Below are 23,648 nucleotides of genomic sequence, written 5' to 3'. Positions count from 1 at the left end.
CCTATTAAGTGGTATCACTCCTTGCTTACATTTCAGTACCACGAACTGTTCGGTTAAATATGAAACTAACATTTTAAAAAACTGAAAATAAGGAGCAATATTTAAATATAAATGAAAAGAAAATATCCGTACATGAAGGGGGCTGACCCCCCCTTATTCCAAGCTCTTCGCGATAAAGTTTTATAGTGCTCTAAAAATCACTTACCCCTAATTCCACTTTAGCGACTCGTGTTTTAGAGCGTTCGTTTTAAACACTTAAAACGAAAATCAAAATTGAGCAGATAGAGATTGGGATTGAGGAGAGGACAGCTGTCTCATGTAGGGATTCATTTCTGTTCGTTTTAAGTTATAATTTTGCTTCGTACTTTCAGTTATAATACTTGTTTCTTTTTATTTAGTTTGTGATTGCAATTCAACATTAATCCAAGACCTAACCAAGATAAGATTGGTCTCATCTACTTGTTGTTAAATTTTATATATAATTAAATATAAATTGCTTGGTAGCTATGAGCCTTTTCAGCTTTTCTGCTTGAAAATTAAAATCAGAACTAACATTTTGGATAAAGTTATATATATTTAATCAAAATTATCAACGTGTAGTACTTTTGTTGAATTTCTTCTTAGAATTATTTTTATTACCCATAATATCGGTTGGTAGAAAGGGGTATTTTTGTCCATATGGAGAGAAATTCTGCCTGATTTTTCATCTTATGCATGGCCGAAGCCACAGCGACCTCCACAATAGGGTTCTCTGATGTTTAAATGCTCTGTATACGTACGTTTAAATAAATTGAAACGTTTATATAAAATATGAAAGTGAAATATTACCATTGGAAATCAATGAAAACAAAACTCCTGGTAGCACTTGCCAACCTAGCCCCAAAAAATTTCCTGGCGAGGCTTATGATGATCCAAGTTGCCTTTTCCACCTATGTACTGGTAGCTATGTGAATGTAATATTTTCTGCTACACAGAATATATTGTTATAATGGAAGGAGCATTATTAGTCTCCAACCCCAGCACGATAAATAAAGATATAGACAAAATATATTCCTAGATATCAAGAGAGATCAAAATGGATTTCTAGCAATTTCTACCAATATGAAGCAATTCTTTTTTGTTAAATAAAGCTTTAAAATAAATGTTAGTATTAATTTCAAACAGTTCGTGGTAACGAACTGTAGTAAGGAGCGACCCGGCTCAATAGAAACCAAAACTCTAAAAAAATGGAATTTTGATACCAATAGCTACATCAAAAGAATTGCATTTTAATGCTGATTTTAAATATATAAGTTTCATCAAGTTTAGTCTTACGCATCAAAAGTTACGAGCCTGAAAAAATTTGCGTTATTTTAGAAAATAGGGGGAAACACCCCCTAAAAGAATCTTAACGAAAATTACACCATCAGATTCAGCGTATCAGAGAACCCTACTGTAGAAGTTTCAAGCTCTTATCTGCAAAAATGTGAAATTTTGTATTTTTTGCCAGAAGGCAGATCACGGATGCGTGTTTATTTGTTTGTTTTTTGTTTTTTTTCCAGGGGTGATCGTATCGACCCAGTTGTCCTAGAATGTTGCAAGAGGGCTAATTCTAACGGAAATGAAAAGTTCTAGTGCCCTTTTTAAGTGACCAAAAAAATTGGACGGCACCTAGGCCCCCTCCCACGCTAATTATTTTCCCAAAGTCAACGGATCAAAATTCTGAGATAACCATTTTATTCAACGTAGTCGAAAAACCTTATAACTATGTCTTTGGCGACGACTTACTCCTCCCCAGTCCCCGTGGGAGGGGCTACAAGTTACAAACTTTGACCAGTGCTTACATATAGTAATGGTTATTGGGAACTGTACAGGCGTTTTCAGGAGGATTTTTTGGTTGGGGGAGGGGTTGAGAAGAGGAGAATATACTGGGGGAACTTTCCATCGAGGAATATGTCATGGGGGAAGAAAATTTCAATGAAGGGAGTGCAGGATTTACTAGCATTGTTTAAAAAAAACAATGAAAAAATAAATATGAAAAAGTTTTTTCAGCTGGAAGTAAGGAGCAGCATTAAAACTTAAAACGAACAAAAATTATTACCCATATGAGGGGCTCACCTCCTCCTAATACCTCGCTCTTTACGCTAAGTATTTTTAGTTATGTCAACTATTTATTCTACGGTTTTTGTGATTCAGGGGTCATTCTTAATGAGTTGGGACAAAATTTAAGATTTACTGTAAAGAGAGAGGTACTGACGAGGGGGCGAACCCTCTCATATGTGTAATAAAAACATGAGAATAAAAAATTCTTTACGTAAGCTAATTTATAAGTTACGCATATCTTTACTAATAAAAAGATTCGTAAAAAATTAAAAGTTCTAGTTGCCTTTTTAATCAACCAAAAAATTGGAGGGCAACTAGGCTTCCTCCCCCGCTCTTTTTTCTCAAAATCATTCGATCAAAATTATGAGAAAGCCATTTAGCCAAAAAAATAAACAAATATGCAAATTTCGTTTTAATTATTACTCTGCGGAGAGCCAAAATCAAAACATACATTGATTCAAAAACGTTCAGAAATTAAATAAAAAAAACAAGTTTTTTCAACTGAAAGTAAGGAGCGACATTAAAACTTAAAACGAACAGAAATTACTTCGTATATGAAAAAGGCTGCTTCCTCATCAACGCCCCGCTCTTTACGCTACAGTTTTTTACTGTTTTAAAAAGAAGAGTTGAAAGAAAGAGTCAAACTTTAGCGAAAAGAGCGGGGCGTTGATGAGGATGCAGCCCCTTTCATATACGAAGTAATTTCTGTTCGTTTTAAGTTTTAATGTCGCTCCTTACTTTCAGTTGAAAAAACTTGTTTTTTTATTTAATTCTATAACAAGAAGGGAGTTATAACTCCCAATAGGCTATCCTTGTTAAAACTAAGTCTAAATGAGAAAAATGAGAGATTGATTCTTAATTAAAAACCTCTGCAACTTGTAATATTAATTTTCAGTTTTTAGTACTTTTAGCGCATTCTTTTTGGGTTGTCTTTTGATCTTCTATGATTATCCTTCCGATATTTTCATTCTGGCAAAAAATTAGCAACACACATTCGTTATCACTCATCTGGGGGGGGGGGGCAAAATTTTCTATTCTCAGGGTTGTAGCTTTTGATTGGTAACACTACACTTATTTAATAGTATATATTTAGAATCAGCATAAAAGCCAATTCTTTTGATGTATCAATTGTTATCGACATTCCTTTTTTTTAGAGATTCGGTTATTATTCCCCTAATCTACACCACACTTACAGTTCGTTGCCATAAACTGTTTATATTGGTTCAGTATAATCTTTAGCATCATTTTTCGTTTCATGAACTATTTTTAGGCGATAATTAACAAAAAATTGACTGATTTAATTTCTTTTACCATTGTTATTTTTTACTTCGAAAGTCAAGTAGCTATATATCTTTGGTATTTTTAAAGGATGAATATGGGCAAATGTTTGAAGAAGTTGTTGTACAAGAAGAAGGACAGAAGTATTTCTATAACAAGCAAGTTAAATATTTATGGAGCGATCAAGAGCTTCGCTTTTTTAAAATGAGGTAAGTTGATTTATTGTGATTCTCATGATATATATATATATATATATATATATATATATATATATATATATATATATATATATATATATATATATATATATATATATATATATATATATATATATATATATGCGATACTTCCCAATGTTTAGGGGATTTAAAAAACAAGCGTTTTACCGAACACACAAAATATTGTAGGATTTTTCAAACAGTAGAGACGTGCAGCGCTTTAAAACATTTTCATATGAAATAAAAATAAAACATTTTAGCATACATATGTGTAGTCTAAACTCTTTTTTTCTTTTAACTTAGTAAGACTTGGGCAAATCTAAGTGAATATGGCACGTCAGTCCAATGAACGGTTCTAACAAAGACGTTTCGTTATTTTTTGCAGACAAGTCCGAAGTGAAGCCACCCTGATTGTATTTGGACAATAAGAGTTTGCAGACTTTAAACTTTCCGTTCTATCAATAGACATAACAGAACCCCTTGCGTTTGTTTTATGGTTAATTTGTGCTTCCTTTCAAGTATATATTTTATCTGTTATGGTTATCTTAAGTTATATTTCTGTTATTTTGTCTCCCGTGTTATGTTATATTTCTGTTATTTTATCTGTTATGACATATTACGTTATAATTTGTGATTTTATCTGTCACTTTGTTATATTTCTGTTATTTTGTCTCCTGTGTTATGTAAATATTTCTGTTATTTTTCCTTTTTTACTATGTTATGTTATAATCTGTTATTTCATCTATCATGTTATGTTATGTGTCTTTTATTTTATCATATGACTATATTAATGCTCGTCTTCGGTATAATACACATCTTTACTTTTATCTAACTTTCCAAAAAATTAATTATTGAATTTTATCCTTTTTGTTTAGCTAGCGAAAAGAACACCCATACAGTTTTTTTAAATGTTTTTCTGCTTAAACATTAAGATTTTAGCTTGCTATTTTGGACAAAATTCCATAATAGTTAGCAAGTAAGCAATTTTATTGCCCAAAAATTTACATGAAATTAGAAAATATTCAAAGAATAATAAAAGAAAATTCACATTGCGGAACATCACCAAACAAACTTTTACATTAGTAAAACAACTACACCAGGATGGCTTTCCACTGGTTAGATATTCCAATAGCAATTTTCAGAAAATTCTCAGAAACACGGTTAACACAGACTGTTCGATCAGATATACCATAATTACACTTGATATAATAGTTCCTTGTCGATTGTGGAAGTCCCAGAAGGAACTCTGAGAATCAAATTTCCGAATTTTTAGGTTTGCAAACTGAGAAGACGACATGTATTTCCAAAAAAGTGCTATATGGAAAAAGTAAATATGGAAGGATCATGATAATTATACAGTGACCCAAGAATTTACGGCCAAAGAGATGCCTGCTGTCAATAATTGACCCGTACACATTCCAGATTTTTACTTATACGTGGTGTATCAGCAGGGCTCCAGTGGAGTGGTGGCCTTTACCGATTGGTAAACCAGGGTAAATAATACTCTTAGTTGGTTTTACAACTGAATCGCCCAAGGGGAGGTTTCTTCTTCACAGTTATTCACATTGAAAAACAGGACGGCAGATTTTGAAATATGAATCGACAAATCTAAATTATTGTATTTTCTTCTCAGCACATCAAATTCTTCGATAGTCGATCGACGGGCCTATTCAAATTAAGCAAGTTGTCAACATACGTCATCAACGAAACATCAATCAATCCATTTTGAAACACAAGGCGTAGCTGCTTGGGTTTGCACCGGCAAAATTAGTACTGTTAGCCCATATAACCATATAGCAAATAGCCATAATAAATATTGTCCACCAGAGGGCCTCCTGTGTTGACAAGACTTCGCTGGTACAAAATAAAATGTATGATTTTCGGAAAACTTAAGTAGGCTGATGCATAATACTTGTCAGCAGCTGTTCTTAGATACCCAGAACATCAGTACGGCGACATAGTTCGACATAGTCCAGCAGGGGCTACCAGCATTTGATCAATGACCTCAGCTACGGTAACCTGGACAAATCTGGGGAACGGAACACGCCACTATAATGTTTCTGGCAATTAATGTATCGTTTTGAAGGATACACAAATTGTTCATTCAGAAAACGTTCAAAATGAGTTTTCTCTGGAAGTTTTCAGAGAATCATCTCTGAAGCTAATCGGTTACTCAGGATCAAACATTACCAGCTTATCCACTCTAAAATCTATGCTTAAGCACTAAGCAACTTGCATAATTTACGACCCTTGTCATTGGGGTTGTGGGGTCATATAATTTCTGTAGACATATCTGTTGAACTTTTTGGATATTTTGAACAAAGTGGTTGTCTTAAAACTTGGATTTCACGTCTTGATAACCCACTTACATCCTGAAGATATTACTAATATTCCTCAATTGAATATTTTACACAGACACTAAAGTTCTAGCTTAATACCTTTACCTTCTTTAGAGTCGCAGATATGTCATTTTTACAACTGGATGCATATTTTGGTCTTTACTTAGTTCAACAACCCCTTGGAACATTCGCTGACGTTTCAACTTAATATCCCTAGCAGTTCCTGTGATATTATTCATGCGCGATTTTGACAACCTCGAACATTTATTGCTCTTTACTTGCTGCCATTATTTATTGTTTTAACCTGATTTTCGCAGCAAATAAAATAAAAAGGAACATTTCTTGAATTGGCATTGGTGCTTGGGGTAAGACAACATAAATTCGGGCTAGGGGGAGGCAATCAGCTTTTTCTTCTGTTATTTTGTTCCCATAAAAGATAAATATTGAACCTAAACTTAAAAACATTAGAAAGCTTAGGTTCATGAAAGGGCTGGGGGAGGGGGCATTAAGGATTATTTTAACAATAAGTCTAATGTCACCTTGAGAGAAACTAAAACTCGTTAACTCATTGATAAAAGGTGTAGTATACCCCCCCCCCATTAGAAAAAACCTTTTAAAATAAATCGGCGTCTTGAAACAATCCCTTATCTTATCTAAGTGTATCTTTATCTAAGTTTCAATTATCATCTCATTTCAAAAATTTAAAATAAAAACGAACCCAAAGGGACATGATGCTCTCATTCGGAAAACACCATTCAAGTAAATTTTCTGTTAATTTTTAGACCGTATGATGAAGGCAAATCATGCTTTTCGCTTTGGAGTGAGGTTGGCTTAAACTCCGAGGAGGTTTCAAAAAGAAGAGATCTTTACGGAACCAACGAGATTAAAGTGCATATAACACCGATTTCTACTTTGGTCCTAAAAGAGGTAATTGCTATAACCCTGGCTAAATTTAAAAGTAAAATTGAATAAATTAGACTTTAGAACTGCTCAATTCTCAATAGATCTCTAAAGTTAGAATTAAGCAAAAGAAAAAGTTTTGTAAAATGAAAATAGATGGTGGCATTTGAACCCAGAAAGATTAGAAATTTATACCAGAGGGTTTGCCACTCTTTTCACTCCTTGCTCTTTATGTTAAAGTTTTACTACTAAGTAAGTTAAAGCCACTCTGAGTGCTAAGTCAGTAATCATTCGGTCAGATATATTATTCATCGAATGCCTATCAGAGAATTTTAACAAAAGTTAGTTTTTTAGAGCAAAGGCAAATAAATAACCCTTCCGTTCTTGAGGCATTGATAAGAAAAAAAAATTATAAATTTTTTTTAGGGGGCTAAACGGGGAACATCCCTCCCATATATAAGATAAAGAAACTTTGCTCCGAGTTGTAATATTGTTCTTTAGTTTTTTAAAAAAAATGTTTTTCTTTAATATATGTTCGATTTTAGTGTCATATTCGGTTGAATATAGATATTGAACCAAACAAGGGTACAATTTGTTAAAAAAAAATTACTTCTGGGTGATCCCGTCCCCTCTTGACTTTCTGCTTCGGTGCAGGTAAGCATATTATAACAAAAAAGGACACCAGACAATTTAAGCAAATAGCATCATAATAAACAATAAATAAATATCAGAATATAAAACGCATTGATGGAATATCAGTCTAAAAATGCCGAATATTCCTCAAAGTGCTCGATACTTACCGTGAAAAGTCTCTGTAGCCATTTAATATTATCATATAAACGTAATATTTATTTCAAATTAAAAATATTTCTGTAAAAGTAGGGGAATCCTTCACACCTTAGAATCCATATTGTGCACTGAGTTCAAAATATGCTACTTGGAATCCTGATTTATTATCCTGAATCCTGGATGTCCTGGAATCCTCAATCCTCTTCCCACATTGATCGAAACAAACTTTCACGCCAAGTTGGGTAATTAGGTCCAAAAAATTCTTTTTTCAGGATTCAGCCACAGGATTTATGCCATTTTTAGGATCCTTTCCCGAAGACCCCCCGAACTTCCAACATCTCCCGATAGCTGGGGTTTTGTAATGCGACGGTGTAGCCTACATAAGTTCTACATAATAGCCCTCTATTTTGAAATTGCTGTGTGGGTGTTGAGGGAAGAATATGGCACCATGTAGCAGGATGGTCTCTGATATTAATAGATATAGATTTTTGGTCTTTTTAAACAGATTGGCTATCAGAATTATTACTCCTGTAATTTTAGCCCTATTCTGGCCCGGAATTATGTTTTACAGCACAAAATAGTTGAAACGGGCAATTTACTGCGATAAAATCTGGAACATTTCGTTTCACCTTGATAACATTTCAGCCTTATTTGGGCCGAAATGAATTGGGGGGGGGGGGTGCAAAAAATGGCAGGATGGACACTTTCCTTGGGTACATTCTTTTTGTTACTTAAAAAGACCCATATAATTTAATTTCTCTTCAAATGAGGCCCATCCTGATGTCCCGTGACCGCTGCTTTGTTATGAGCACCCCTGAAAAAAAAAAAAAAAAAAACAACAACAAACAAACACAAACCTGTTATCACATTTCCTGGAATAAAATATAAAGTTTTGTATTTTTACGCTAGGGAAATTGAACCATTCAAAAGCTTTTGAAAATACTGAAAATGTTGCTACAGTATCCATCAAGATCGCATTCTTTTTAGGGAGTTTTCCCTCCTTTGTTTCTTAAATTACACTAATGTTCTTAGGCCCATAGTATGAATTTTGCGCTTTTTTGATCACTGCCAAAATAAAGATTTTTCATGTATTTATTGTCACAAATTTCGTTTTTAGAGTATCGGTTAATGTAAAGACATATGTTGCTCTTTACCTACAGTTCTTTAAAATGAACTCTGATAAAAAAAAAAACTTAAAAAGAAGTACAAAGAAAATAGGTCTAAAATCTGGGTAATTGTTGCTGAAAGTTTACTTGGAATATTTGGCCTCTATCGACCAAGCATAAATGAAGAAGAAAAACTTAAATTAAAAAAAAAAAACGAAAAAAAACTGCGGACGTTGAAGAATTAGAATTAAATAAGAATATAAAAACCAAAAATGAACAAACGAAACACAGTCTATTCTTTCAAAATTAGGAAATATAAAAAAAGTTTGGCTATGTTTTGAAGCTCAGATTTTATGCGAAGCCGAATTTTTGGTTTCAGATATAAAAAGCGTCTGTCAGAGGGGAAGGTGTAAAAATACGATAAATCACTGTCAATAAATAAAGATATTGAAGACGAGCCGAAATGATAACAAATAACCGAATCAAAATTAAAACAAGTAGAGACTAAGAGGAATAAGGCCGACGGCTCCTGTACCTTCTAAAGAATGACACATAATTTGCATTATACAGAAAACAAGCCTTATATCCATATGTGTATTTCCATATCTGATAATATTGGAGAAACAGAAAGAAAACTAAGCTTACCATCATAACCATGCTTGGCGGAAAAAAAAACAACAAATGAATCCGGATTGACAGTTTAATATATATGCTTATGTTTACTCTTGAAAGTCGTAAATATGTTGGGTCTATTGAAGTTAAAAAGGAGAAAACGCTTAAAATAGATTTTATTTTAGTAAAGTGCAAATTATGTTCTCAGTCTTAGGAAGGTATGAGGGGCCTCACCCCTACTCCTCTTTGTTTCTATTCGTCTGGAGTTTAACCCGAGTATTTATTGTAAATTCTGTTTGTTTTGGGATTCCTTAATTTATTGGCGGCGATTTATGGTGTTTTTACGCTTGAAAAACTGTTTGAATTTATTTCTGCTCATTTTTGGTTTAACAACACCTCACTCTCAGGCTCTGACAATTTCAACTTAATACCTTCAGCCGTTTATGAGATATTACCGATACCCTTTCTGATACCTGCATGCATACAACGTATTCTAATATATTCTAATATTCTAATCTTCGCTGTGTCTCCCTATAATATCTCCTTGATAATTCTAGCCTTAGTAGTAGTATTAGTAGTAACAGTAGAAATAGAATCGTATAAGATATATTCCAATAAATAAAGAAAAAAAGTAAATAATACAACCACAAATCCCTAAAGTCTCTATGGCCTGAAAAATATAGCATATACAGTACCTTTTAATTGGTTCAACATCCCTCAATATACCCTGAAAGATTCAACTTGATATTCTGAGCTGTTTCTGGTATATAGCTTTTATGTATTTTTAATAGCCTGCATCCACATAGCGTGTTTCAATTTAGCTCAACATCCTCCTTGGCATGCCTTAAAGCTTTCACTGCAATACCCTTAGCTTTAGTAGTACTAATAGTAGCTGCAGCAGTAGTAGTAATAGTTGTAGTCAAGTAATAGTAGTAGTAAAGGTTAAAGTAGTAGTTTTGGCATTCGTAGTAGTAGTTGTTATAGTAGTGCCATTTGTGGTAGTAGAAGAAGTACTAGTAGTATGCATATAGTGCCTAGTGCAGTGAGGTTAGTTCAACATCCCCCTTAAAATGCACTGAAAGCTACAACTTAATACCCTAGACAATTTATGGGATTTTGCTGATATGCCCATTTAGTGTGTTTTGATTTAATTTATGATCTCCTAATAGTAGTATTAGTAGTTGCAAAAGCAGCAGCAGCAGCAGCAGTAGTAACACACCTTGAAAGTTCGTGAAATATTGTTCATGCATCCTTTTGGCAACCTGGATATACGCAGTGTATTCTAATCTAGTTCAACACCCCCTAAATGTTTCCCGAAAAAATCATCCTTTGCCTCAATAGAAGTAGTAGTTGTAGCAGAAATAATAGTAGCAATAGTGGTAACAAGCACATAGTGCCCTTTGGTTAGTTTAACATCACCGTCAATATGCCCTGAAAGTTTTAACTTAATACTGTAAGCCATTCCTATCATATTGCTTATATGACCTTGTAACATCCAGCATGAACATAGTGTTATTTAATTTAGCTGGAAACCGTCCCCCTAAATATTTCCTGGAAATTTCACTTTAAAACTATTAGGCTCGCCAGTTGCAATAATTGTAGCAGTAATGTGCACATAGTGTCTTTTTGTTAGTTGTAAATCCGCCTCAACATATCCAAAAGTTTCAAATTAATAATCTAAGCGTTGCTGGTACGCTCTTTTGACAATGTACATGGTTATAATGAGTTTTAATTGAGTTAAATATTCTCCTAAGCATTCCCTGAAAGCTTCACATTTGTACTCTTAGCTTAAAAAGAAGCAGTAGTTGTAGGAGTAATAGCACCTTTGTTTTTTTCAACATATGCCTCAACTCCAACTGGAAATTTCAACTTAAGCAGTTCTTAGGACATTGCTGATACTTCCTTTTGACAACCAGTATGCACGTAGAGTGTTATGATTTAGTTCAACATCCTCCCAACATTTCCTGAGATTTTCACCTAAATAACCTTAGATTTAGGCAGTAGTAGTTTTAGTAGTAGTATTAATAGTAGGAGTAGTAGTAATAGTATTAGTAGTTGTTGTAGTAGGAGTAGCAGTAGTAGTAGTAGTAATAGTAGTAGTAGTAGTAGTTGTAGTAGAAGTAGTAATGCTAGTAGTAGTGGTAGTAGTAGTAGTTGTAGTAGAAGTAGTAATACTAGTAGTACTGGTAGTGATAATAGTAGTAGTAGTAGTAGAAGTAGTAGTAGTAGTAGTAGTAGTAGTAGTAGTAGTAGTAGTAGTAGTAGTAGTAGTAGTAGTAGTAGTAGTTGTAGTAGTAGTAGTAGTTGTAGCAGGAGCGGTAGTAGCAGTAGAAGGATGCCACTATTGCCTTTTGGTTAATTCAAAGTCTCCCACCACATATCCTGTAATTTTCAACTTCATAATCCAAGCTGTTCCTAAGATATTACTGATGCGGCCTTTTGACAACCTGCAAGGGCACCGTGTGTTTTTATTCAGTTCGACTTCCCTCTCAGCATTCCCTGAAATTTTCATCTTATTCAGTTCAACTTCCCTCTCAGTATTCCGTGAAATTTTCATCTTCATACCCTTAGCCTTTGTGGTAGTAGTAGTCACAGTGGTAGTGGTAGTAGTAGTAGTAGTAGTAGTAGTAGTAGTAGTAGTAGTAGTAGTAGTTGTAGTAGTAGTAGTAGTAGTTGTAGCAGGAGCGGTAGTAGCAGTAGAAGGATGCCACTATTGCCTTTTGGTTAATTCAACGTCTCCCACCACATGTCCTGTAATTTTCAACTTCATAATCCAAGCTGTTCCTAAGATATTACTGATGCGGCCTTTTGACAACCTGCAAGTGCACAGTGTGTTTTCATTCAGTTCGACTTCCCTCTGAGCATTCCCTGAAATTTTCACCTTCATACCCTTAGCCTTTGTGGTAGTAGTAGTCACAGTGGTAGTAGTAGGAGGATTAGTAGCTCTAGTAATAGTGGTATTAGCAGTATTACTAGCAGTAATAGTTGCATTAGTAGCAGGAGTATCAGAGCAGCAGTATTAATTTACACATTTTGCCTTTTGATTAGTTTGATATCCCTCTCATCATGCCCTGGAAGTATTAACTGAATACCCTAAGCCATTTCTAGGATACCGCCGTTACACCCTTTTGACAAAACCTGTATGCATATAATATGTTTTAGTTTAGTTAAAATCGACCCTTAGCAGTACTTCCAATTTTTAATTTAATACCCGTAGCCTTAGTATTAGTCACAATAGATGTAGTAGTTGTAGTTGTAGTATTAGTAGTAGTAATATTAGCGTGGATATACTGCTTTATTTTGGTTAATTGATTATCCTCGTCATCATTCCCTGATAGCTCCAACCTAATACTCTAAATCGTCCCTGAGATACATCCTTTTCACAACCTGCATGGAGAGAATGTGTTTAGATTTAGTTTAACTTTCCCCTCAATATTTCCTCAAATTTTCACCTCCACATCCTTAGCCTTATTAGTAACAGGAGTCATAATAGTAGTTGCAGGTGTAGTGGTAGTAGTAGTGTTGTGACATTGATGGAAGTAGTGGTAACAATAGTAGCAGTTGTATTAAAGCAGTATCAGTTTACAGATACTGCCTTTTTGTTCAGTTGAACATCCCTCTCATCATAACCCGGAAGTTTTAGCTTAGTACGCTAAGCTGTTCCTAAGATATTGCTGATGCACCCTTTTACAACCATTACGCACATTGTATGTTTCGATTTAGTTAAACTTCCCCCTCAAGATTTTTTCAACTTTTACCTTGATATCCTCAGTCATAGTAGTAGTTGCAATAAAAGTAGAATTATAGTAGTAGTGTTAGCGTTCACAGTTAGTGTGAAATAGTGTATCCCTTCGGTCAATTGATAATCCCCCTGATCATTACCTGAAATTTCCAACTTCTGGGAATAATGACAATCTGCACAATTACAGTGTATTTTGATTTAGTTCAATGCTCCTCTCAACATTACCTGAAAGCTTCGTCTGAATGTCCTTGACCATTTTGGACACCAGAGATCAAACATGCCCTCCTTTCCCAATAGCAAGTATTATATGTAAATAATGGGTGTATTTTATAACGTATAGCCTTTATCCCAAGGACTCTAGGAGTTGTCATTCCCAAAGGCGTAGTTATTTGACATTTCAACTATGCTGAACAAGGTTGCTATCTCAAAATTGTGATCAAGAGTCTTAGGTGGGAAAGGTACGTGGGAGGAATGCAAGACGCCCTCCAATCACTTTTGATTCAAAAAAAGAGCACTAGAATTTTCAATCTCTTATCGAATCAGCCCCTTCCGAAGTGTTTGCGACAACTACTTTCATACGAAATGCCTTGGTAAAAAAAGCACTTGGCCCATTTCACTATTTACTAAGCCAGCCCTATTGCCTTGCTTTTGATAAAATACTGTTTGTAGACCAGACCACTTCGCTTTACAGCTTAAAATAAAATTTATAGTTTTGATATTTTTTTTAATATCTTAATTATTTCTATTTTAGGCCATCAATCCATTCTACATATTTCAAATATATGCCATTGTTCTTTGGATTATACAGGCATATTATTACTATTCTGCTGTTGTTGCAACAATGTCCATCATCTCCATTGGTGTAACTGTCTGGGAAACAAGAAAGGTAAGATCGAAACTTACATTACCAAGATGTGAAAGTGTCCATGGCTCAATGTAAAGACAAAAAAGAATATTAATAATAAAATACAAACATACTAGCTATGTGGTAGGAGTGAATAGAAATATTTTATTAGTCTTTACCTATAGAAATACACAATTAACTAAATCGAATTTTGCCGCGAATTATTGACAAACGTAAAGTTGTAAAATTGATAGAATAAGTTTTGTCCAAATTTTGAAATCCAAAAAATGAGTTTTCTTCTTTGAAAGTGTTTTTAATTAGCACTGGAATTCACAAAGCATTTGAAAACTCAAAGCTCAGCTATAGAGTTATATCTGCGCTTATATCGGTGTTGTTTGGCAAACGATCAGTTTGCGTGCAACCGAACATCCTTGTAACTGAACTCTAAGCAGCTGAACCACCGTTCAACTGAACCCCCGTGCAACTGAGCCCCCGTATAACTGAACTCCCATGCACCTGAACCCTTGTCTAAGTAAAACCTCATGCTACTCAATCCCATCTAACTGAACCCTCGTGCAACTCAACCCCCGTGCAATTCAACCCCGTTTAACTTAACCCCATGTATAAATGACCCACCGTGTAACTGAACCCCTTGCAGCTGAATCCCCGTGGAACTGAACCCTCGTACAACTGAGCCATCGTACTGAGTTTTTCAGTATTCTACAAACATGAGGCAATATCACTGGGTAAAAACACAAGTTAGAATTTTTTAATGTTCAACCTATTTGGAATTGTTTGCTATCTTACAGTCATGATGTAAGTGCCTGTTAAGATGTTTCATAAAAAAAGCTCCGTTTTGTTGTTACAAAAATAAATATCAGACGTAACAAACCATTGAAGCCAGATGTATTTATCCCTTTTTTATGTCTTTCAATGGGAGTGCCCTTCGCCTTGTCACTGTCTACAGGGCTAGGCGTTTCCCCCTGGAAAATACCCCCCAGAAAATATCTTCCCGTGGAAAATATCCGCTCCGTCGCTGGTTGGTATTTAATTACTTTTGACTTATATGAAATGGACTAGAATTCTCAATTACTGATTGAATGAGTATCTTCCTAAATTTCTATGACCATGAGGTGGAGGTGGGGATGAGGAAGGGGCAGTCCTCCTCCTATGATGGATATATACTGTTCATTTTGGTGTTTAATGTTACTCTTTACTTTCAAAATAACAGTGTAGACCAGAAATATTCCGAATAATCTTGAGGGATTGAATATCCACTTCCCTTTTTAATGTGTTTTTTAAAGTTTTTTGTCCCCCCCAAAAAAAACCCTCCCGAACAAAAGTCCTGGGTACGTCCCTGGGAATTATATATCAACACCTACTTCCACCCTCCCCTCGTCTCTCCCTTAGAACTAATTCTGAATTTATCTGAAGGCTCAATGAGTTTAGATGTTTTAGTATTAAAACGCATACTTCGAGGGATTTCCCTCCTCTCTAACTATAAGACAATTACAGAACCCCATAATAGAAATTTATAGCCCTTATATGTAGACCTTAAAAATATTTTGGCCAGTTAGGGAGGGAGGAAAGTGTCTAAAAGGCTGCATTTTAATACCAAACGAACTTAACTCTCAATGAGCCTTCAGATAAATATACCATTAGTTCTAAGAAACAGACAATAGGAGGTTGGAGGCAAAAATGTATGTATAGTGCCCAGGGACATATTCAGGATATTTATTTTTGGGGTTAATTTTTGGGGGGAGAGGGGACAAAAAATTCAAAAAATAAATGAAAAACGAGAAGTTTATATTTAAATTTCGTGTAGGAGTTCTGGCAAATTTTCCCATGTAATATTTCCCCTTGTAAGTTCATCTGCACAAACTTCCCTGCCCATGAAGAATCCCCCTACAGAAAATTCCCCTCCCTAAAAATGTCTGTTTACTTCCAAATAACAAATACCATCTGTAAACAATAGGCGAAATTTATAACTTTTTGCCCTTCCTCCAGGTGCTGTGGGAAAGGCTCTCTATTGTCGTTGAAATACGACAATAGAGAGACTATTTCTCCAGAGACAAAATTATTTGACCTTTCACGTATAATGAACAAAATGAATACCTCAAAATTTGGATTGGGTGACCTCAGGGAAAAAAGTGCGTGGGCGGGGACCGGTTGCCCTCCAATGTTTTGGGTCACTTTAAAAGGGCACTGGAACTTTTATTTTAGTTCGGACGAGTCCTTTCTCAACATTCTTGGGCGATTGGTTTGATACGATCACCCTAGCTAAAAAAAATTAAAGGAATAAATAAAGATGCATCCGTAATTTTTCTTCTGACAAAAAATACAAAATTCCACATTTTTGCAGATGGGAGGCGGAAATCTTTACTATAGGGTTTCGTGATATACTGAGCCTGGTGGTGCAGTGATTCCTTGACTAATTTTCCCAGGCTCGTATCTTTTGAAGGGAACACTAAACTAAATTAATCTTGTATATATGGAATCAGCATCAAAGGCCAAAAGCTAAGTTATATGAGCAAGGCCTTAAAGCCTAGAGGGCCTTTTGTACATTCAAGCCCTTTTGGAGGTTCTCAGCAATATTTGAAAGTTCCCCTCACTAAAAATATTTTAAGTTTGGGAACAGGCTATACCAACTTATGGATACATATATGTATTCTGTGTATCAGCATATATGAGTCAATGCATTAAAAATATTATTGTCCTTATTCTCGGCCATTTCCTAAACAGTTATCTATGTCGGATCTTTTTTGCAGGGCATTTACTTGTAAAAAGCAGAAAAAGCCGAAAATAGTCAAACATTTCCAAATATCGTTTTCGATATAAATATTTACTTTTCGATATTTGATACTAATATTTGCTCTGATATATCGATATATCAATGTTGATATTGAATATCGCCCAACACTAGCTGAAGCAAATATAGAAGGACAAACAATGCAAACTGTAAAACTTGCTTAAAATAAATTATGAGTTCAAAAATTTTTGCAGTAGTTCTATTTTTTGCGCGTCATTATGTGTCGGTTTTTAATAAGTACTTGTCCAGGTTTTTTTTTTTGGAAGTACAAGGGCATTTAGTTGTAATTTGTTCTTGATTACGATTTTTGTTCTGATTTCTTAGAATTAATTCAGTTTGAAAGAAATGGGCCACATTTTAGAAAGTTTCCAAGACCTTGTTTCCCACCACTATTTTCATTACATGCCAATTTTCATTCAATTTTCAACTTTGAGGTATTAGAGAAATTGTACCGAGTTAGATTTTTATTTTTCTGAAGTATTTAATTATCGCTACATATTCAAAATTCTTTTGAAGTCTGATAGTATAGATTGTACAATATCATGCTTCTATTATTTAACAGTATACAGCAATATATTGATCGGAGTATTAGAATCTTAGAGCATATTTTGCTGGATGAGATTTACTTGTTTTAACTACCAGTTCCGCTCGTTACTATCTTTAAAAAAGTTTTTGTTTATTTTATTTGATAACTACTTCTATCTGAAATTTAGTTGCAGATAAGCTATTTCTTATCTTAGAAAAGCAGTCAGTCGTGTTAGATAAACGTGGAAATCATGTTTCTAAGTAAGTCAATGTCTAAAATCGAATGAATGCTCGCATATGTTTTTGTTATCTTTTCTTCTACGTTGTGAGGATACGCAAGAAAGATGAAACAACTTAATCATAAAACGAAAATGAACCAACTTAAAAAAAATGAAAAATGAAGAAAATGAAGAAAAATGCAAAGAAAAAACTTATATAAATGAAGCAACTTAATAATATCATCTGATCGATATCTTTAAAAAAAAATTTCAGAAAAGTCAAATTGAACAATTTTTTTACAATTTCTTCCATCATTCAGATTTAGACGGATATCCTAACATTTTAGTCTGTTGCCCAGCGGGTTTGCGGAGACCTTAATTTGTGTTGTTCCACGTAACATTGTCTATCAGAAATTTAGTTTCAGATGAGTTATTCATTATTTTGGATAAGCCCATATCATCGTGCCATCTGACCAAAAAACATCGCGAGTGTCTTTATGTCAGTATACGTAAGTTGAATGAGATTTCCCTCGACTTTCTGTGATAAACTTTATTTATGATTATCACACCTAGTTTAGCCGTTATACGAAATAGTTCGGTTCAGTTTGTTCGGTCCGATTTGTTATTGTTGCTTGGCATAGCAAAAATAAAGAAATATTCAAGTTAAGGATAATTTTCAATGGATCTAGAAGAAATTCAAGGCAATCAAATGGGAATAAAAAGGCGAGGCACTCGAAGGTAATTAGAGATTAAGCTTGAAAAGTTTTTAAATACCATTTTATATCCTAATTAACCATAAAATACCAGGGAGATCAAAATAAAAAAAACGGTTCGAGGCAATGAACTGTAAGTAAGGAGCAACCCGGCTCAATAGAAACCAACACTCTAAAAAGCGAAATTTTGATACCAATAGCTATATCAAAAGAATTGGATTCTTATACTGAGTTCAAATAAACAAGTTTCATTACGTTTATTCTTATTCATCAAAGGTTAAGAGCCTGAGAAAATGTGCATTATTTAAAAAAAGGGAACACCTCTTAAAAGCTATAGAATTTTGATGAAAATCATATCCATAGCCATACCATCAGATTCAACGTATCAGAGAGCCCTACTAAAAATGCTTCAAACTCCTATCTGCAAAAAAATATGGGATTTTGTATTTTTTGCCAGAAGAAAAATAACGGATGCGTGTTTTTTTTTCTAAAGGTGATCGCCTCGTCCCAGTGGTCCTAAAGGATTGGGAGAGAGCTCATTTGAACAGAAATTAAAAGCTCTAGTGCCCTTTTTAAGTGACCAAAATACTGAGGGGTAACTGGGCCCTCTCCCACGGAAATTCACTTTACCTTTCACTTTTCAGTTGAATAGGACTTTAAACACTAGTCGGTCCCAGAGTCACTTCAGAAATGCCCCCGTCTGTTGAAATAATTTCTTCGAAAATAAAACGCGTGGAGCAAAGCCCCTGGAAAATTCCCTTAGAATATTTCCATATGAAAAATTTGGCAAAGAGAATGTAAGTCAATTAAAAAGTTTTTTAAAATAATTCTTTCCCCCAGTGTAATATATCCCCTGGAATACTCTACCCCACCCCCCACCCCCAGAAATTTCCCTACACCCAAGGAAGATTATCCCCATAGAAATGCACCGAAGAACACCCCCTCCCCCTAAAAAAAAAGTCTATATATACTTCCCAATAACAAATACTATACGTAAACAATGGACGATTTCAAAACTTACAGGCTTCTTCCCACGGGCTGTGGTGGGTCAATATATTGTTTGCATTGTTTTAAAAAGTAGAGTTGTGACAAAGAGTCAAACTTTAGCGTAAAGACCGAGGCGTTGTGGAGAGGACAGCCCTTTTCATGATAAGAAATAACATCTCTGCTTTTTAAATATTGATGTCGCTCCTTACTTTCAGTTAAAAAAAACTTGTCTTTTGATATCTAATTTATACCTAATAAAGGCCCTTTTCTAAGATTTGTCTTTTAAGTTATTTCAAAAGTACGAAGCTTCTAGGGTAGTATCACATTCTCGTCAGTGTTGACAAATTTAAATGTAAAACAAAATAAGCAAAATTGTTTAGTCAGATTTGACAACGCTCTATGATTCTATGTCGATAGGAATTTAAATTTTAACCATCAGTTCATTCCCATAAACAACTACAACACTTCAAAGGAAACCTTTCTTAATCTACAACAACTTAACTACAACACTTCAAAGGACTTTCTTAATCTGTTTATAAAATTTAGTGTTAGTTCTATAAGGTTACCGAGCAGTGATTCTAAGATATTGTGTTGTTTTTCTTTCGATTTTTTTCAATTCCCATCTATTTCAGCTGACAAATAAAGAGTTTTGAGTCTGCGGACCCCCAGCGGGGTAGCTATACTCAATAATACAGCTGATATAGGTTGTAGAAACTTGTAGGTGTTGACGATCTGAGAATCCTATCCTGCTCAAATCATAACACTCACTATACCAATTGCTGTGGATGCATCTACTGCACGTCCATATTTTACCAAGGTTCTCCTTTTTTATGTTCAAAGATCTCCCAGTCCGTTCTGTAAAACTACAAAATTATCAAACAGTTGACAAATTTTTGAATAAGGGGTGGGGGAACACCCCCAAAACATCAGGCAATCTTAATGAAAATAACAACACCAGATTCAGGATACCATAGAACCGCGCTGTAGAGTTTTCAAGCTCCTATGTACAAAAATGTGGAAGTTTGCATTTTTTGCCAGAAGAAAGATCACGGATGCGTGTTTATTTGTTTTGTTTTTCGCAGGAGTGATCATATTGAACCAGTGATCGTAGAAGATCGGAAGAGAGCTCATTTCATCAAAAATTGAAAGTTCTAGCCCTCTCTTTAAGTGACTATAAATATTGGTGGGCAGATATCCCCCTCCCACGCCCATTTTTTTCCTCAAAGTCAACCGATAAAAATTTTGAGAAAACTATTTTTTCAAAATCGTCGACAAGCCTTATAACTATGTCTTTGAGGATGGCTTGACCCCCCACATTCACCAGGGAAGGGCTGTAAGTTATGTTCTAGTAGTATCCCCTCAATGAGTTAATCCGGGCAGATAGGAGGCCATTGAACCAAAATTTATACTCTCGGCATACAATCAACCTACTAACAAACCTTATGGATACATTCCATTGGATCTTGATGAAAGTGTGCAAAAGAATTACTTGTGGTCACGGATATTTTTTACTCTGGAACTACCCTTTATTTACCGGTGATTAATAAAAAAGGTCATTAATCGTCATAATGATGCTGAAGAAACTGCATGAAAACAGACATATATTTTCCGTCCTAGGTAATTCAAAAGCACGACTTAGGAAATATACACTCAAACACGACATTGACAATAAATTCATGTGTCTCCTATCTGAGCTTTGTTTAAATGAATCTGAAGGCAATGCTCAATTACCAGCAGCTGTTAGAAAACAGACAATGCAACATCGTTCACTTGTACATGCCCTAGCTTGCAAAGAAAAGGAAAGATTTTACAAGAAAACGGCTTGGTCAAGCGGGTGGTAGTTCATTTTCATTGTTACCTCCGATAATCTCAGGACCTGTAAACACTATTTTGTAGAAATGGCTGAGCCCTACAAACTGACGCCAATTGACATCGCTCTTTCACCAACAGAGCACTTTGAAGATAATCTTGATAAATTTATTAACAATGAAACAATTGCCAACAATGGAAAATTAATTTTGCTTCAAATTGCTCTTCTACATGCCGACCTTCATACACCCTAACGTGAAAAAACACTCAAAGTAAATGTCGTTAAAGTTCTGTAAAATTCTGTATAAATGTAAAAATTCTGAAAGTTGGAAAAATTTGAAAAGTCAAAAACAAGAAGAAGATTTATCTAAAGTTTCATCAAGTATTGTGGACTTAATGCCTCATTCGTATCGTGATTAAAGTAAAAGACTCTTAACTTATTTCACTGAAAATGAACATGTAGAAATTCATGATAAACAGTAGGACACAACTACAATGGCGCGTAACGACTAACGCGCTTGGGGGACTGGGGGGGGGCGAAGCGCCCCCACCAACTAGGTGTTGGTGTGGTTTGAAGCGCCACACCAACAGCTAGTGTTGAAATATAATACAATACTCTGCAATATTCATAGTTCAGTAAATGTCGCATTGGCTGAACGTTTAACAAAAACATTTCGACTTTTAATTTCAATATATTTTATATTGTAAAATACTGCTGCTTTTATTCAAGATTTAGATAAAATCATGTTGGATTTATATTCAATGTGTTCATCGATCGCTGTCAATCAAAGTCTATTTGAAGTTCATTACAGTAACAGTACACTCGACATTTTTTAAAACAATATTCCAATGAAAAGGTTGGGAAAAAAATTACTGTTGCTGATACTATTTGAATCAATCGGACCAGTAATAATTTTGAAAAGGTGAATTACTTGGGCTCTGAACTTTTTAAAGTGTCAAAAGTCTTAGATGCTGAACCTGTAACGTATCGTCTATATGATAAGAAAGATGGCGGGATTCTTGATGGTTCTTATGATTATGAACTTAGAAATAACGGAATTTATCAGATTTAAAATACATTGAAGACTTGCAAGAGCAAGAGCCATTTCTTTGTTTTCCGGCTAGGATTTAACTCTAATTTCAATTCTTGGATTACCACTGAAGACGTTCACAATGTGTAAGGATTTTTATATGACACTCGTGTCGAATATCTCTGATCTACTCTATGATGATTTGAATAAAACAAGAGGTTTTTGGACAAAACTCTCCTCAGTCATCAAAATTGAAGAGAAAAATGAAGTTGCTCTTGTTGATTGTATCCTTAAAAATACTTGTAATATCCCGAGAAAGGATCGAATGTATGATATAAAAGTAAGACCAAACGAATGGCTAGTGCGAGTAAGGCTGCGAGTATGGCTAGGCGAGTAAGAAGAGTGGATAAAATCCCTGAACTCAGATATATACCAACATATCACCTTATAATACGAGGAAGATAGTACTATGACCTATTTGTGTCATGCTATCAATATAAGAAATCTCTGCTCTTAAAAATGGTGGCTTCAAATTCAATTATTCAATGGAACAGAGGGGAATTCAAATTAGCTCTCCCATTGAGAATAAAATGGTCCATCTCAATAATAATGTGAGAGATATTCTTGGTTTTAAACGGAATTTAATCAAGATTAAAAGTGCCGGCAGTATCAGGGGTATGGAACATGTTATTTTTGTAGACTATGCACCCGGCTTCTCTTCTGACAATTTTATATTTAATTACCCATCCTTTTCTGAGACATTGAGACCCTTGTGTCTCACTTTGTGCACCTTCCTTGTGCACCGTCAATATATTAAAGTCTGCACTTCGTATTTGGAGCCCTATAACTTAACATTAAGGAGTGAGTTGGGCGATCCTCTAGTAATAACAAAAGGTTTGGCTGTGATTACACGTCATTTTTGACCTATTTTTTTGAGATGGCTAATAGAAAAATATTTTTGTTTGTCCTGATATTGATTACTATATTGCTACTCTTGGACCAAGACAAATTGGGTCATGAAAAGGACTATTACAGGGGTCGTTTGTCAATGACCACTTACGGTCTCGACAATCGGTTTGCTAAGTTGTTTCGCTCTGCTCTACCCCTTACTAAAAAAAATATTGAACCGGAAACCGCAGATTTTGCGTCCTTTCTACTATATGATTGGGGCTTTGGGAAGGATTTTAATGAGTGTTTCACAAAATCTCAGATCCCTCGGTGACTGATTGAAGTCACGACAAAGCAGAAAAGGTTTAAAAAGGGCGATAAACACAAAGTAAAAGAAACTTAAAAACTGTTAGATTGAAAAGAAATCTCTTTTCCTATAAATGGCATATCTACCAAATAAAGAATCTCATCCATGATTCAGCTCATCTCTATATCTTTTTAATGTAGAAAATGTTGATTTTAGTGTCTATTATGGTTACTATCAGTAATTTTATCCGCAACAGCCGGTCTGTGAAAACTTACATTTTCAAATTTATTCTAGTGAAGATTATTTCATATTTTTGACTTCCACATTTATAGATATGCATGTTTTTGTCAAAAATACAATAACAAATCACCAAGTGCAGCCGAGGGATTATCCTATAGAAACTGTGTACTACACAATTTGTTTAAACAAAACAGTGTCTACATAAATCGAA

The 23,648-nt window shown here is 34.7% G+C and overlaps 1 protein-coding gene across 2 annotated transcripts in view; it reads left to right on the top strand.

Moving 5' to 3' along the window:
* Positions 1-23,648, top strand: part of LOC136030423 (probable cation-transporting ATPase 13A5) — a 168,023-nt gene that overhangs the window by 31,732 nt on the left and 112,643 nt on the right. For both annotated transcript variants that reach the window (XM_065709391.1, XM_065709392.1), the window contains exons 3-5: positions 3,451-3,569; positions 6,700-6,844; positions 13,818-13,952. In XM_065709391.1, the coding sequence (XP_065565463.1) occupies positions 3,451-3,569; positions 6,700-6,844; positions 13,818-13,952 (399 nt within the window). The remainder of the gene's footprint in view (positions 1-3,450; positions 3,570-6,699; positions 6,845-13,817; positions 13,953-23,648) is intronic.

This window comes from Artemia franciscana, chromosome 8 (assembly GCF_032884065.1).
Source record: "Artemia franciscana chromosome 8, ASM3288406v1, whole genome shotgun sequence".
NCBI lineage: Eukaryota > Metazoa > Arthropoda > Branchiopoda > Anostraca > Artemiidae > Artemia > Artemia franciscana.
This window is presented reverse-complemented; position numbering and strand designations above follow the sequence as displayed.